The sequence below is a fragment of the Hesperophylax consimilis genome, chromosome 17 (genome assembly GCF_061612785.1).
Source record: "Hesperophylax consimilis isolate HC1 chromosome 17, BYU_Hcon_1.0, whole genome shotgun sequence".
Lineage (NCBI taxonomy): Eukaryota > Metazoa > Arthropoda > Insecta > Trichoptera > Limnephilidae > Hesperophylax > Hesperophylax consimilis.
Genome location: NC_142852.1, coordinates 31,677,801 through 31,695,568, shown reverse-complemented (window position 1 = coordinate 31,695,568; position 17,768 = coordinate 31,677,801). Strand labels below are relative to the sequence as shown.

Here is a 17,768-nt window from a genome sequence, read left to right as displayed (position 1 = left end):
AAAAAATAACATATGTATTTTATGGAACTTAAAAACTTAATGAGTTAATGATAAACTTATTTTCAGGGGGTTAAGTTTTTTGTACGCCATTGTATTCGTAAGCATATTTTGTTATCTGCACTAAATAATAATAATACAATGCGAGGTTCCTGTATACTCTCAGATTCATTGATTAACAAAATAATGAATGGAACACGCCCACGTCACTTCTACTTGGTTTATGGGCAGCTCTTTCTCTTCCTTACTTCAATGTTTAACTAAAACACCGTTTAACGGTTGAGTATTTTTTATTTATTTTTTTATTTATTCACATTTAAACCCGCTAAACTACTTTTGTAGTTTGTCAGCAGGGACATAGAGACAACATTTATACACTCATAAGATACAATTTGAACGGTACATAATTACATAAATTGGTTACATTGCAGAAAAGTTTAAATAGCAGCATAAAAGCCTTATATAATAAGCAAGTAAAAATAAATGTATGAACAAATTAGTATTATCAACAAGTACATCAATAGTTTCATAAATAGAGGTAGGTAGTGAGGTATTACAAAATAATTGTTTTTCCATTTTCTAAGATTATGAATTCCATTTCAGGGGCATCAGTATAGATCATTATTATCCAATAACCATTTCCTTAGATTATATTTAACATTAGCAGTATACATGTTATTATTTTTAATTGTCATTGGTAATAGGTTAAAAATTTTGGGTACTATATAGTTTAAAGTTCTTTCACCATATTTATTAGTACATTTCGGAACTACCAGTCCTTCATTTTGAGTGAATCTTGTGTTATGTTTATGGCAAACTCTTTCCCTATACAATGAATCAGACAATATAACACGTTGACTTACAATATTATAAAACAATAATCCTCTGACAGGTAAAATATTCAGAGACTTGTATATTAATTTAATGTTACTTCTGTGTTGATTGGCATATTTATGGATTAACAATTTTATAATGGAGTTTTGTAATGTTTGTATATAGCTTATATTAGTTTTACAAGAATGTCCCCAAGAAGTAATTCCATAACGTATAGTGGATTCAGCCAGAGATAAGTAGATTAACTTTAAAGTACTTATAGGCACGAAATATTTTATTTTATAAATCCTACCCACAATAGCTCGTAGACGTTTACAAACATTAGCAATGTGTACATCCCATTTCATGTAGCAGTCAATAGTAACACCCAAATATACATAACTTTTGACAAAATCAATGGTTTCACATGAACAGGGCTGTGCAACATTTTTATGTATGCAGTCAAATGTGTGTGTATACAATGAAGGAATTACATTACATCTGATGTGCATAATTTTAGTTTTTTTGGCGTTTATAAAGAGGCCTGCATCATGCGACCATTTCAGTAGGGCAATAAAATCAGGTTGCATAAGGTTCATTGCAGTAACCAGATCTTCGTGCGATATTACGAGCACCGTATCGTCTGCATATACAAAATGTTTAACGAATGAAAACAATTTTCTCAAAATTGAGACATAAATAATATAAAGGGTTGGCCCTAGAATTGACCCCTGTGCAACACCTGTTGAGATATATTTTCTTTTGCTAAATTTTTTAAGAATTTTTACTCTTATTTGTCGATCAGTTAGTAAATTTTTTAATAAAACTAGCAGCTTTCCTCTAATTCCTATTGCCTCCAGTGTTTCTAATAGTTTATTTGTATCAATGGTATCAAATGCCTTAGAGTTATCTATGAATAAAACCAACACTTGTTTTTTTAGATTTAATTCATAATTTATGTGATTTGAAAATTCCTGAAGCAGCATTTCCGTACTTTTTTTCTTTTGAAATCCATATTGGTTGGGATCCAACAAAGAGAAAGATTCTAGATATTTATTAAGTTTTATTGAAATGTATTTTTAATGTATTTTTTCTAGGGCTGGCAATATGCTTATTGGCCTATAATTTTGAATATCTGTATGTTTGCCCCCTTTGTAAATTGGCCTAGTGATGCTCCTTTTTAGTTCATCTGGTATTACTGCTTGCGATAAAATTAAATTGACAAAGTGTGTTATAACAGGCCCTAAAATATTAATATGTGTCTTAATGTCAAACATTCGAATGTTATCAATCCCTGGTGACTATGAATTGTTTAATTTGCTAACAATAATATTGATTTCTTGGCAGGTAGCTCTGGGTAGGTACATACTATGTTGCACTTCATTCGGCCTGACGGTCGATGCTAAATAATCACATTTATGTATCATAGAGCTAACACTATTTGTAAAATATTCAACAAACTTATCTGCTACGGTTTCTTCATTATTCGTATTTAACATATATTACGAGATTATTTCGTCACAACTACTTTTGGACTTGCGTCCTAAAAACTTATTTTTTTCATCCCAAGTTTTTTTTGTATTTCCAAAATAATTTTTGAATTTATTGTTAAAAAAGGTAGACTTACATTTAATAATTTCTTTTGCCACCTTATTTCTGAAAGTTTTATATTCCAATTCAAAGAATTGATTGCTAGGAAAATTCTTCCACCTTCTGTACAATGAATCTTTTCTTTTAATGTTTTCTAAGATATTAGAAGTTATCCAAGGTTTTATTGACAGAGGTCTTTTTTGGGTTTATAATTCATAACGATTTTACTCTGTTCATACAAAGTCTTAAATTGTTTTTAATTTTACTATATAATATATTGCAATCTTGTTCCTCAAGCAAGGAGTGCCACTTAAAATTATGAATGTTTTGGTCGATTTTGTTTTGCGATAAAAACGAAATTCTTTCCCCGTGTTCTGGGGCTTCTTTCCTTGCACTATATTTAATATTAACTGCAGTTAAAAAGTGATCCGCTATAGTAATATTATTACATACACATGAGGAAAGAGAATCGCTTTGTTTACATCCACTGATAAATCGGACAAATATGTGGTCTAAACAAGTACGAGTAACTTTTCCTGCTAAAACTGCTTCTCTAGTTACGTCACAAATACATTTGATTAAATAATTATCCGACATTATATTTTCATATGCCATAATAATAGGGTTTTGACAATTTAACAAGTCTAGATTAATATCTCCTATAAGTAAAACATTTTCTTTGGGGCTTATAGTATGCAGAATGGCAGGTATTTCATTAAGAAATTGTAGTTGGCTAGAGTTGGGGGGACGGTATATTGCTATGATGTTTAAAATACTCTTGTTTGGAAGTGTCATAGAGCCAAGCACACATTCAAAATGATTTGTTTCTATTGTTTTCTGTTGAAATGTGAATTCATCTCGAACATATAGCAATATACCTCCTCCAGATTTTTTAGTTGTAACAGTTAAATCCAGGAATATTATACAGACAGACAAGATTCGGTGTTATAGCCGTTTCACATAACATTAACACATGAATATGCTTACAACAAGTATTTAAGTAGACATTCAAAGTATCCCAGTATTTATAAATCTATCTAACATTCCACTTAACAATGTTAATATTTTCCATATTGTAGTTCCTATGAAACTTTAGCCAATCACAGAAATTATGAGTATTTTCGTAATCTACCTCGTCATCTTCTTCAATGTAATTAGACGCCATAATCAATAGTTTCAAAGTCCTTGGCAAGGGCAGCCTTGTAGGCCGGGCAGGAGTCCTTGTCTCCAGTCGGATGTGCAGCGGGCTTCCCAAATCTTGTATAGGTGGCGCAGACAGGCTCGGCGGCGGCTTTTAGGCAGTTTATCCGGGCGTGACCTTCGCCTGCGCAGTGTCCACATCTTTGTTGGTCCTTGCAAAACTTGAAGGAATGTCCAATCATTTGGCACTTGGAGCACACTGTAAGTCCAATGAAGTCACGAACACGGCACACATTCCAGTCTACAAAGACTTTCCCCTGCTCCACCAGCACGTGACGAATGTTGGCAGGAACCTCGAAGACCCGGTGGCAAGTTGATCCAGTTCGAGCGCCAGCAAGGTGACTTAGCTTGCAACTTTTTACTGCGAAATCTAGGCCTGCTTTGTCCTGGCATTTTTCAGGAAGCACTCGTCCATTAGGTCACGAGGAACGTTGAAGAAGATCACTCTTGGAAGCCGTTTTGTTGGTAATCGAGCGCTTAGAGTGTCCGAGTTTGCTAGACATGGGGTTTTCAGAATTTTATCCTGATCTCCTTGTGTTGCAGTATGGATTACAACGCCTTTGTTTCGGATACTCCTAATGCTCGTCACACGGATTCCAAGTTCTGATGGTCGTAATGAATCTTTTAGCAGCTGTTTCGTATCGTCGCTATCTTTTGTAGAATCCAGCTTTGGGAAGATGCATACAGCAGGTTTGGGGGTCCCAACGTTAAGTCCTGAGCTGTTGATTGATGGTTTCATCTTCTGTGGGCCATTTTTCACAATATCGGCAAACGATAGGCTTGCTTCCGTGGCATCGGCTACTCTACGCATCACCGGTCCTAGATCCGACTCCAACTGCAATATTTTTTCTAACCTGTGTTGGTTTTCTGCTTTTTCAATCGCGATCTCTCCCTTTGCCACTATTAATTTGGCATTGACTGTTGCCAGATCAGCTTTGAAGCCCTCTCGTTCCAATAACAGCTGTGAAACTGATCTGAATACAGCGGATACATATGCGCTTATCCGCAGTTGTTGGTCCTTTGAGATTCTTGACTGCTTTTCAGCAAGGACATCTTGGAGTGCTCTTAGACTTGCTTCAGTGTCGTTCAGTATCTGGACTGAGGACACTGGGATTTCACTCTCATTTTCAGACACGTCGGAATAGTCCGATGCTCCGTCAGATTCCTCATCTTCAACCACTGGAGAAATCATTCCCGATGCCTTTTTTTGTAATGAGGACGTCATCATGTCCAGCATTCTTTTTTTACGCCGATGGCAGCATTCATCAGGCATCGGTGGGATGGACATTTCAATGAGAACAAATACACAATCTTAGGTTGTTTTAAAACTTTCGATAAAAATGTTTAGAATCCGCTAGAATAGTATTATTCTATTACTGTTTTATCAAATAAACTTTTTGGGCACTTAAATTTTCCATATAAATACTGTTTGCACACGAATTCGGAGGTTTTTTTTAATTTTTTTGTTGCAAGAGCAAAGTGTAAACACGAACTGTTGTCACTGCGAATTATTGTTACAATGTGTGTTTTTTATCAATACACCTTTTTGACGAGAGATCTTGGGTTCGATTCCTAGCTGTAACCGTTATCTTCTTATTCAATTATATACGTGCATGTATTCTAGTTCACTTTTGTTCTCGGAAATGAATTAATGCAAATCTTAACCCGCTTTCCGACATCCGATCTTGCTGGAACTCGGCAGACAGACTCGTTGTTGATGACAATACAAAGTTTTAACCAATGAATTATGATAATTATTTCGTTAGTAAAGCTGCATTAATTAATTCAAGCACCAACAGATGTCACTGATTGCTACATTTGCGATATATATCAAAAGGCACTGCCTTTTCAAATATATCTATTTAAATTTCTAAAATATTTTGAAGTGGAAATTTACCCCCTTCCCGATATCCGATCTAACTGATATTTGGCAGATACACTCGTTGTCGATGACAATGCATTCGATCAAGTTTTGGTGGCAATCACGTGCGCACACTCAGACATATACGCATTTCTCTGAAAGTGGATGACATTACAGCTATTTACATATAAAATAAATATCGGTCCTACCCGATCGGCATTTGGCGAGTTGTTGGTAGAGTTGTTGACTCTAGTACATGGGGATTTAAGGTTTAACTTTTAGCACATTTTTAAATATTATAATTGTAAAAAACTGTTTTTTACAAGTTGATTGTTTTTATTAGCAAGTCTGTAGGTGCGTGATAATATTGGTGCTAAGTTTGGAGCTTTATCTTCAGCCAGCAGTGACTATAAAAGGTCTTTTGAAATAACAAAGAGGTGGTTTTCATTGCAGACTGTGTGGGTCTGGCGGACTTGGCGTATCCCTGTGTGGAGACGGTGGAAGGGTGGACCAGGGGAGATATGTGTCCCACAGACCCCAGTAAGATACCAGCTGATGGGCAGATATCCAAGGGAGACTTTTCTCATGTAGTACGTATATTTTACTCCCTTTGCCTTGCAGCGCCCAGTATACTTTTTCATTTTATACAAGCTAGAATCTAAAAATGCACCATTTTCTATTATTAATATTGTAATATGGCAATGAAATAATATTCAGTTGGTAACAATACATGCACAGGAAGTTGGTGTCAAAAGTAAAAGTCTCTGTAATGGCTGTAATGTGTGTGCTCTTTTACAATAAACGTTATTTTGGTTAATATCACCATCTATTATTTATCAAGACTACAGGTTATGGGCCCAGGCACATGTGAAAAGAGGAAAAACATCTTTTAATGATGGAAGGCAATCAGAACATGTTAAAATTGGAGGGGTCAAGAAACTGGAATGTGTGGAAGTTCCAGACTGCAGTATTGTTACGTGGACAAGGATGGCTGGATATAGTGGAAGGTCAGAGTACAAAACCTGAAGAAAGTGCACAGAAAATTATTTGGGAAAACAAGGATGCAAAGGCTCAGTCCTTAATGGTCACAAGGATGACAGAAAATGTTATGTTACACATTATATCATGTTCTACTTCAGCGGAAATGTGGAATAAGTTGCAGAGTGTGTATGAACAAAATACGGAGACCAGCATTCATATTGTACAGCAGCGATTTTTTCAGTACAAATATGAAAAAGGAACAGAAATGTCTGCATTTTTATCAAAAATACAAGAATTACAGAACCAGTTAAAACAATTGGGAGAAGAAATTTCTGAGAAATTTGTTATAACTAAAATACTCATGTTGCTGCCAGAAGAATATAAACATTTTGTTTCGGCTTGGGAATCTGCCCCTGATGACAAACAAACCTTGGAAAACTTAGTGGCCAGGTTGCTGATGGAGGAAGAAAGATTTATTGAAAAGAATGACGAACTTCAACAAACCCCATCATCATCAGCTTTCGTAATGAAAAATAAAAAAAATGGAAAGTTTTTTAAGTGTGGAAAATTCGGACATTTCCAGATCGAATGTAGGAAAAATAAAAATAACAATGAAGAAAACAAAAATATCAAGTGTTATTACTGTGGCAAGTTTGGACATTATAAATCGCAGTGCTGGTTTAATAAAAATAAAGACTCAAGTAAATACAACACAAAGAAAAGTAATGCGTTTGTCGTATTAAATAAAATTTACGACAATTATCAAGATTCTATGTGGCTCGTAGACACCGGTGCGGATGAACATATGTGTTGTGATAAAGCCTTATTTACAAATTTAACAGACATTTTGAATAAATCAGTGATAGTCGGTAATGGCGAGTCAATTAGTGTGTTGGGGTGTTGCCAGATGGCGGTACAGGTGGAAAACAACACGGAATGGGTTGACCAATGATATCTAACACCCATAGTGGACTAGATCGCCAATCACCCTACCTCCCGTATAGCAGCGCCCGTAGTGATTTGAAAATGAAAAATTCAACAGAACGCCTGTTTGAAGAATTTCAAGTACCTACACTTAAAGACCTATATATTAAAAACTCATTAATCCAAATTATAAAAGAAAAAGATAAATATCAATTTTTAAATGAAAACAGAACCCGACTTAGACATGTTTTTCTATGCCCAAAACTAAATACGTCATTTGCACAACATCATTATACTTACCAGGGAAGAACTTTTTTCAATCGTCTACCAGAAGAAATCAGAAGCATTAATGATAAAACCCGAATACTGCTTTCTGTCAAGAGACACTTTAAAAATATTCTGAAAAAAAAAACTACTGTCACTTATTTAATCTCACAAATATCCTTAGTTTTCCATAACTTCCATTCTTTTTTTAAAATTATTATATTAATATATTATCCTTCACTACTATCAAAAAAAGTGGGTGTGTCAAGCCTACGCAAGACAGAAGTGAAACTTCTTTTGTTAAACCGTATGAACCACAATCAATTACGTATTTCACTCGTATTACACTCACGACGCAGTATACTAACCAAGCAGCTGATGCTTGGCGTGGCGCAGTTCGCTGGTGTCTGAGAGAGAGGAAAGAAGAGAAGAGAGAGAACGTTCGTGAGCGGCTCCCCCACCTCAACAAGCGCATATGGTGAGAGAGGGACAGTGAACGGTGAGCGGTGGTGGGGGTACCCGCATTTTCGTGTCGATCCTGACTCGGTTTTACTCCGTCCCCGAATTACGCGCCTAAAGAAGTTTCACTTCAAAAAAAATACTACAGCAAACATACATTTATGTACAATGAATTATTTAAGTACTAACTAACAACAACATTTATGTACACTCCCCTTCCATACACAAGCAAATGCTTTCAATGGAAGAGTAGTAAAAAGACCCAAGATGTAAAATGAATTAGGTACCATGTAAACATATTATTAAAAATAAAAAAAATAATTACAAAAAAAAAAAAAGCCGATCCGCCATCTTGAAAAGGTCAGCCAGCGTGATTTGCCTGCTTGTATACAGTGGAGAATTAGTTTATCAAGTTTAATTAAATATTTAGGATTGGAGAGCTGTTGTCAAGCGGACCACCATGTTGCCGGCAAAGCTGGACCAGATGTAGCCACAAACATCGGTGTCGGTCAAGAAGAGCCTAGTGCCTAGGTGCTGGCCGCAAAGCCGCCTTTGATTTTATTCAAAGGATTTCATTTTGAAAATTGTCTGCTCTGAACAAGTCTTTATGAAGCAAATGTAGGTCTATGTGCAAATTCACTTTTTTAATAAAATCAGGTTCCAATTGCTTAGGTAATAATGCCTTCAATTTTTTATCTACATTGATTTGTTTATATTTATAAGATATATATGTACTATATAATGTTTTATTTACATTAATTTCAGGCAAAAACTGATATAGACCTACCGGTATTCCAATATTAAATGTGAGCGGTAACTTATGTTTGCCTAAGAAAGTCACTCCCTATCAATTATTACAATAAATCTGTAAATCCTGATTTATTTACGTTACCAGTCTTAAACCTGTAACTATATGACTATGACTAGGCCTATGTCTTATGTGACTATCAGATAGGTGTGTGCTTTATTTCAAATAAATCCATTTCAAATGGAAATGCAAAATGGGTATTTTCCATTTTGCATTTTAAATGCTTTTCTCAATGAATTTTCCATTTTAAATGCTTTTTTGCAACATTCTTCCTACTATCTCCACTCATCTTTTTTCATAAGCCCCAAATATCAGTCGGTCCTCAACCTCGCTATGAGAGATAATTTACATTTGTCAAGTTGCTCCCTGGTAGGAGCCCTGGCAATTAAGTGATACCATTACAAAAAATACTAATTTAAATACTGAACATGGGGCCATGACGCTGTAATATTAAATGTTAGATAGCAGTTTCTATGTTTTTACGTTGGCAACATTAGTTCCGCGCAAATTTTTTGTGGTTTCATAATCTGTAGTCGTGGTGAGAGTGGTATATTTATGGTCGTGGTATTTTTGGATTTACCATCATGTAATATGTTTGTTCTACATTGATGTCCATTATTAATGACAAAATTGTTTAAAAATTCTATAATTATTTTAATTGTTTGACCTGAGAAACCATTTTGCATTTTAAATGCATTTTGAAAATAGGTATTTTGCATTTTGCATTTTGCATTTGAAATGCTTTTCTAAAAACCATTTTGCATTTTCAAATGGAAAAGTTTTGACCCATTTCCATTTTGCATTTCAAATGGTTTTGGGTACCCATTTTGCACATCTCTGGTGGCTATTATATACGTTATTGCAGCATATTGTCTTATCCCATTGTAAACTTCCTAAGTACAACGTAAAAGCAGAAATCATTCGAAACATTATTTTTTTTTGGTAAACTAATGTTTAAGACAAGATTTTTTATGCATAGCACAAAGGGTAACAATTATTTATTATAAGCAATAATTATTAGCCTGAAACACTCATCCACATTGAAAAATCTCCTGATTGAAAATATACATGACGCCAACACAACAAATAAAATAAAGTTGGTTGTTTTCAGGTGAAAAAATATAACAAGCAATAATTGTTGAATGAAACACTAGTATATATTGAATTATTTCGTGGATAAGAGATAAGCCGCCATAGCTCAGTGGTCAGAGCTGTCGACCGGAAATCTAAAGGACACTGGTTCATGTCCCGTTGGCGTCATGTATCTTTTATCAGGAGATTTTTCAATGTGGATGAGTGTTTCAGGCTAATAATTATTGCTTATAAAATAATTGTTACCATTCAAAACAGTGTTTGTTATGCTTAGTTGTATTGCTTTGAAAAATGAGTGTACATATTATAGTTTCTAATAAAAACCCAGGAGCCTATCCTGTTAGAATATAATACGTCATTTTTTCTCTTTTCCCAATTCCCAATCAAACTTTTGTCAAATCCAGTCCTTTTTGTTTCACAATAACTTATTTTAATATATTTGGCAAAGGTTGAGTCCTAAAATGATGGTGCGGTATGTATTAAAACCATAATTAGAAAATCCTTTTGTCACAAATTCCGTGAGTCGGTTGATAATCAATTTATTTATTTACTAATCATTTACTCAATATTTAATTAGAAATATAGTATACATTTCATAAAGAGGTGTTTAAACAAATATGTACTTAATGTACGATAGAATGCATGTATTTTGAATTCCCGCCGTGATCTGACTTTTTCAAGATGGCTTCAAATTCCTACGGCAATGGCCGCCAGGTTGGCTATCTAGTCCACTATGGGTGTTATATATCATTGGGGTTGACACTACCATAGACAACGTGTTATTCGTACCAGATTTGAAAGTTAATCTGTTCTCTATCAATCGCGCTATTAAAAAAGGTTATGTTATGATGACAGATGACAAGTCTTGCAAATTTTACAAGGATGGAGATATTTGTGCCGCAGCAAAACGAGACGGAAGCGGTTATTATATGAATTTACGTTTTAAATGTAATACTGCAATTGTGGCAAAATCAGAACTGAATGATTTTAGTTTGTGGCACGAAAAATTAGCTCATCAAATCTTTGAGTATGTCTAGGAAGTTTTACAGAAAAACAACATCGATTCGCAACAAACATTGATTCGCAACAAACGAAAATGTGAAAGTTGTTTACAAGGAAAAATTCACCGATTGCCGTTTGCAAAAAGTAATTACACCAGCAAGAAGACATGTGAAGTAATTCACGCGGATACGTGTGGCCCAATGGAAGAAATGTCATTAGGAGGGTCGAAGTACTTTGTTCTGTTTTAAGATGACTACTCAAATTCTAGATATGTTTATTTTGTTAAAAATAAATACGACATCAAGAATTGTATTGAAGACTTTCTAAATAAAACTGAAAATAAGGTTAAAATCTTTCGAAGTGACAATGGACTGGAATTTATAAACAAAGAAGTGAAAAAAATGTTCTTAAAGCGTGGTATAACCCATCAAACGACTGTTCCATATACTCCAGAGCAAAATGGAAAGGCTGAGAGAGAAAATAGGACTCTAGTGAAGGCTACAAGGATAATGCTACATGCAAAAAGTTTACCAAAAAAACTATAGGCAGAAGCTGTAAATACTGCAGTTTTTGTACTTAATAGGACTGGAAAAAGCAAAGTAAACGGAAAATCTCTCTTTGAAGTATGGACAAAGAGAAACTTTGATATCCGTCAGTTGAAAGTGTTTGGTACACCTGTATATGCGCACATTCCCAATGAAAGATGAAGAAAATGGGACAAAAAGGGTGAGAAAGGACTAATGGTTGGTTACAGCGAAGATGTGAAAGGGTACAGGATATATTTTTCACATAAGAATACCATAGAAACAAAGAGGGATGTAATTTTCTTAGAAAATGAAAATAAACTCCAGGAATCAATTGAGATAATATCTTTAGAAGACAAACCATCACAGATCACTGAAACAATAGTAAATGAAGAAATTAGAACATTGGAAGATGAAGGTGGTATGAAAATCTCTACTGAAGAAGATATGCTATATGAAATCAAATCGGAAAGCGATAATGAACCATGTGTTGATGAGTTGAGTTCAAATGAGTCAGTGACTGGAGATAATCCACTAGCACCCTACTGTAAGAGATCAAAAAGAACAAGGAAAAAAACTTCTTTCTATAAATGCAACAATGTACAAATTAATGTTGATCCTGATCCAATGACATACAAACACGCTGTGAGTAGGGTTGATGCTTCCAAGTGGCAGGAGGCCATTGAGAGAGAGCAGCAAACACAGAGAAAACAATACGTGGGAAGTGTACAATGAGCCAGTAGATCCAAGTAAGGTTGTTAGTAGCAAATGGGTGTTCAAAATTAAAGATCCAAATCAATATTAAGCCCGGTTGGTTGCTAGGGGGTTTGAACAAGATAATTTGTTTAGTTATCAAGACATTTATGCTCCAGTAGCAAAATTATCCACTTTTAGACTTTTTGTTGCTATTGCTAGTAAATTAAACTTGCAAATCTATCAAATGGATGTTACCGGTGCATTTTTGTATGGAGAAATCCAAGATGAGGTATATATTCAGTTACCTGAAGGAGCTTATTCTAATAATGAAAATATTGTAAAATTAAACAAATCACTGTATGGTTTAAAAATGTCTTCTAAGTGTTGGAATAATAAGTTCAATGATGTCATGACTAGAGAGGGTTTTCTAAGATCAAGCTGTGATTCGTGTTTATACAAAAGTTATAATGGAAATGATAAAATTTTTGTATTGTTATATGTTGATGACCTATTGATTCTTGGAACAAATAACTGTGAAGTTAAACAGCTTAAAAGGGCTTTGAATAGTGAATTTAATATGAAGGATTTGGGATGTATATCTGATTTTCTAGGTATTAATGTGAGTCAGAACTTAAAATCTAGTATAACTGAACTAAGTCAGAAAAGTTACTTAGAAAATATTCTTGTAAAATTTCAAATGGAAAATTGTAAACCGGTGGCTACACCGATGGATAAAAATTTTAATTTTAAAATCTTTCAAAATCAAAAGGTAGATAAAAATATTGAAAAATGATGTAGGCAGATAATAGGAAGTTTAATGTATGCTGTACAAGGTACAAGACCAGACTTATGTTTTGCTGTTTCAATGCTAAGTAGGTATCAATATTGTGCAAATAATATATTGTTAGCTGCTCTAAAAAGGGTATTGCGCTATGTTAAGTATACATTACATTATAAGTTGATTTACAGATGCACAGATGTAGGTTAAGAGGGTTTTTGCGATGCAGATTGGGGTGGTAATATAAATGATAGAAAGTCCACTTCTGGTTATATGTTCTTTTTCTCAAAATGTTTAATATTATGGAGTTCTAAGAAACAAGCATCTGTGAGCCTGTCGTCAACTGAGTCTGAGTATGTGGCTATGAGTATGGCTGCTGGTGAGGCTTGCTGGTTGATAAACTTATTGAATGATCTTGGTTTTCAAAATGTTTGTCCGGTAAACTTTTTTTGTGATAATCAGTCAGCAATAGTGACTGCAGCTACAGAATCTATTAAACGTTTGCAGCACGTAGATATTCGTTTTCGCTTTGTCAAAGATCTAGTGAAAAATAATAAAATGAATATAAAATACATAAAAACTGGCGAACAACCAGCGGATATTCTCACTAAATCACTGAGTAAAGAGTTATTTGTACGATTTATTGGAATGTTATTACATTGAGGGAGGATGTTGTAATATGGAAATGAAATAACATTCAGTTGGTAACACTACATGAACAGGAAGTAGGTGTCAAAAGTATAAGTCTCTGTAATGGCTGTAATGTGTGTGCTCTGTTACAATAAACGTTATTTTGGCTAAGATCACCATCTATTATTTATCAAGACTACTGTCAATAGTAAATTACTACTAATTTCTTTATTTTTCAGGCTGTACTTGGTTTCGGTGAATATGAATCTACAAAATGGTTGGCCATTGGTTCACTAATCAGCGATCGTTGGGTCATTTCTGAAGCATACGCCATATGGGTACACGAAGGGTGAGTGCCAACCTCCGATAAGCTACTAAAAAAAACAACTAAAGACTTTCGTGAATACTTTATACGTTTGTTTATAACCGTGTACGTGAAAAGCTTACTAATAGAAGATATACATTGTTTATCCAGCCAGAGAGGATTGTTTATCTGTCGTATAAACTATTAATTATAATAATTCCTAACAGAATTTCGGAATTTTTCCAATGTATTTTTAATATTATATGTATTTCTTCTTTTTGGAGATTTAAAAAAATATGATTGTTTTTTTTTAAATACAATTTGCCATACTTTAATTTCAAATATGAAAAAGTTGAATAAAAGCATTTTTAATCTCAACTTAATTGAATTTTGGAGAAAACACAATTAAAAAAAAGGAATTTGGAAGAATGCTGTCACTACACTTTTTTATCTCGGTCATACAATAAAAAAAAAAACAATTTTTTAAAGTCATGCGCATGTTGGCAGTACCATACTTTGTAAAGTTTGCGCATGCGGCAGTACCATACTTTGTAAAGTTTGCGCATGCGGCAGTACCATACTTTGTAAGTTTGCGCATGCGGCAGTACTATATTTTGTAAAGTTAACGCATGCGGCAGTACCATACTTTGTAAAGTTTGCGCATGCGGCAGTACCATACTTTGTAAAGTTTGCGCATGCGGCAGTACCATACTTTGTAAAGTTTGCGCATGCGGCAGCCATACTTTGTAAAGTTTGCGCATGCGGCAGTACCATACTTTGTAAAGTTTGCGCATGCGGCAGTACCATACTTTGTAAAGTTTGCGCATGCGGCAGTACCATACTTTGTAAAGTTTGCGCATGCGGCAGTACCATACTTTGTAAAGTTTGCGCATGCGGCAGCCATACTTTGTAAAGTTTGCGCATGCGGCAGTACCATACTTTGTAAAGTTTGCGCATGCGGCAGTACCATACTTTGTAAAGTTTGCGCATGCGGCAGTACCATACTTTGTAAAGTTTGCGCATGCGGCAGTACCATACTTTGTAAAGTTTGCGCATGCGGCAGTACCATACTTTGTAAAGTTTGCGCATGCGGCAGTACCATACTTTGTAAAGTTTGCGCATGCGGCAGTACCATACTTTGTAAAGTTTGCGCATGCGGCAGCCATACTTTGTAAAGTTTGCGCATGCGGCAGTACCATACTTTGTAAAGTTTGCGCATGCGGCAGTACCATACTTTGTAAAGTTTGCGCATGCGGCAGTACCATACTTTGTAAAGTTTGCGCATGCGGCAGTACCATACTTTGTAAAGTTTGCGCATGCGGCAGTACCATACTTTGTAAAGTTTGCGCATGCGGCAGTACCATACTTTGTAAAGTTTGCGCATGCGGCAGCCATACTTTGTAAAGTTTGCGCATGCGGCAGTACCATACTTTGTAAAGTTTGCGCATGCGGCAGTACCATACTTTGTAAAGTTTGCGCATGCGGCAGTACCATACTTTGTAAAGTTTGCGCATGCGGCAGTACCATACTTTGTAAAGTTTGCGCATGCGGCAGTACCATACTTTGTAAAGTTTGCGCATGCGGCAGTACCATACTTTGTAAAGTTTGCGCATGCGGCAATACCATACTTTGTAAAGTTTGCGCATGCGGCAGTACCATACTTTGTAAAGTTTGCGCATGCGGCAGTACCAAACTTTGTAAAGTTTGCGCATGCGGCAGTACCATACTTTGTAAAGTTTGCGCATGCGGCAGTACCATACTTTGTAAAGTTTGCGCATGCGGCAGCCATACTTTGTAAAGTTTGCGCATGCGGCAGTACAATACTTTGTAAAGTTTGCGCATGCGGCAGTACCATACTTTGTAAAGTTTGCGCATGCGGCAGCCATACTTTGTAAAGTTTATTTATTTATTTATTTATTTATTTATTTATTTAATATCAACGGTATAAATATACCATAAACAATGATAACATGTCACAGTTAAAATCGTAAAAATATTTTTAAAAAAGAATTACAAATATATGTGGCATTTGATTGTAAAATGACATTAGAGAGTAAGTAAGTAAGTAAACAAGAGATACAAGTACATAAGTTTCTATAGTGCAAATAAGGTAGAATTAGATTAAATTAATATTGATTGAAAAGATTTGATAGCATAGCCCTCTTGTACCTACCTTGCGTGCAGTTAAATAGATCTGCCACATCTGCGTATCTATTACTAACTTCATGCAACCTAGGTACAAGCGAGTGTTTGGAATACTCAGTCCTGATATTGTTGCATTTAAACAAAATTTTAGATCGAGTAGCTCTCGTGGGTATATGAAATTCAATGAGGTTAATTAAATCTGGACTGTCTATACTACCATTTACAATTTTGAACATAAATATTAAGTCGGATATAATTCTTCGATCTGAGAGTTTTAATAAATTTAGATTTTTCATCAAGTAATTATAATTTATATTTTCAATGGGAATACCGAGTTTAAAATTAATGTGTCTTAGGAATTTATGTTGAATTTTTTCGATTGAATCTGAATGTAATTTGTAGTGGGGGGACCAGATCGAGGAGTTATATTCGACTTGACTACGAACCAGGGATGTATACAAAATTTTTAATGTTGAAATATTCTTGAAACCTCTGGAATTTCGAAGAATGAAGCCTAGCATTTTCATTCCTTTATTATTAATATTATTTATATGCGATATAAAGTTTAATTTAGAGTCGAAAGTTATCCCCAGGTCATTAATTTCTCCGACAGAGGTAAGGATTGAGTTATTGAGTTTATATGAATGAATAATTGGTTGATTTATTCTGTAAAATTTAATTGAATAACACTTATTTATGTTCAGATGAAGTTTGTTAAGAGAACACCAATTAATTAACCTGTTCAAATTATTTTGTAGACAGATACAATCTTCAGCGCTTTTGATTATTTTAAATATTTTTAAATCATCTGCGAAAAGTAACGTATTAATATCTTCATCAAATATATTTACAATATCATTTATGAACAGTAAAAATAATATTGGGCCTAAATGAGACCCCTGTGGTACACCACTGGTAGCTATAAATTGATTGGAAATGAACAAATTGATTTTTACAAGTAAAACTCTATTAGTTAGATAGCTAGCAAACCATTCTAAAAGTTTTCCGTCAATACCGAGCTTACGTAGTTTGATCAGGAGAATTTTATGGCATACTTTATCAAAGGCCTTGATAAAGTCCGTATATATGGAATCGACTTGAGTTCTGTTAGCTATTGCGTTTGATATATAGTTTTCATATAACGAGAGATTTGTCAGAGTTGATCTACCTGACAAAAATCCGTGTTGATTCGGAACAATGAGATGGTTAATACATGGTGAAATTTTATCAAGTAATAGTTTTTCAAAAAGTTTAGGAATTACAGATAGCTTACATATTGGTCTATAGTTAGTAACATCACTTTTATTACCCTTTTTAAATATAGGAGTTAGATAACAACGTTTCCAAATATCAGGGAAGCACCCTGTGTCAAGGGATTGATTAAACAATAGAAAAATCGGCTCAGCCAGTGAAGTAATGCAATTTATCAGGATATTGGGATGTACATTATCAGGTCCAGCCTTTTTGTTTTTGTCTAAGGATTTGATTTTACTTATAACGTCGTTTAAGTTGATGTGTATGGCAGGGATATGTATGCTCTCGTTAAGCGACGAAGGTGGTATATAATTGTCTGGGATATCTTCGTCATAGACGCTTTTAAAATAATCAGCAAAATAGTTAACTTTTACATTCATGTCAGTACTACTCTTTTCTTTGAAGTGCATTGAAAGGGGTAAACCTTGTTTGTTTTTTCTAAGAGA

At 34.6% G+C, this 17,768-nt stretch overlaps 1 protein-coding gene across 1 annotated transcript in view; it reads left to right on the top strand.

Moving 5' to 3' along the window:
* Positions 1–17,768, top strand: part of LOC149416430 (serine protease 1-like) — a 38,955-nt gene that overhangs the window by 15,054 nt on the left and 6,133 nt on the right. The window contains exons 4-5 of the mRNA XM_089642001.1: positions 5,915–6,051; positions 13,859–13,968. Coding sequence (XP_089498127.1) covers positions 5,915–6,051; positions 13,859–13,968 — 247 coding nt within the window. The remainder of the gene's footprint in view (positions 1–5,914; positions 6,052–13,858; positions 13,969–17,768) is intronic.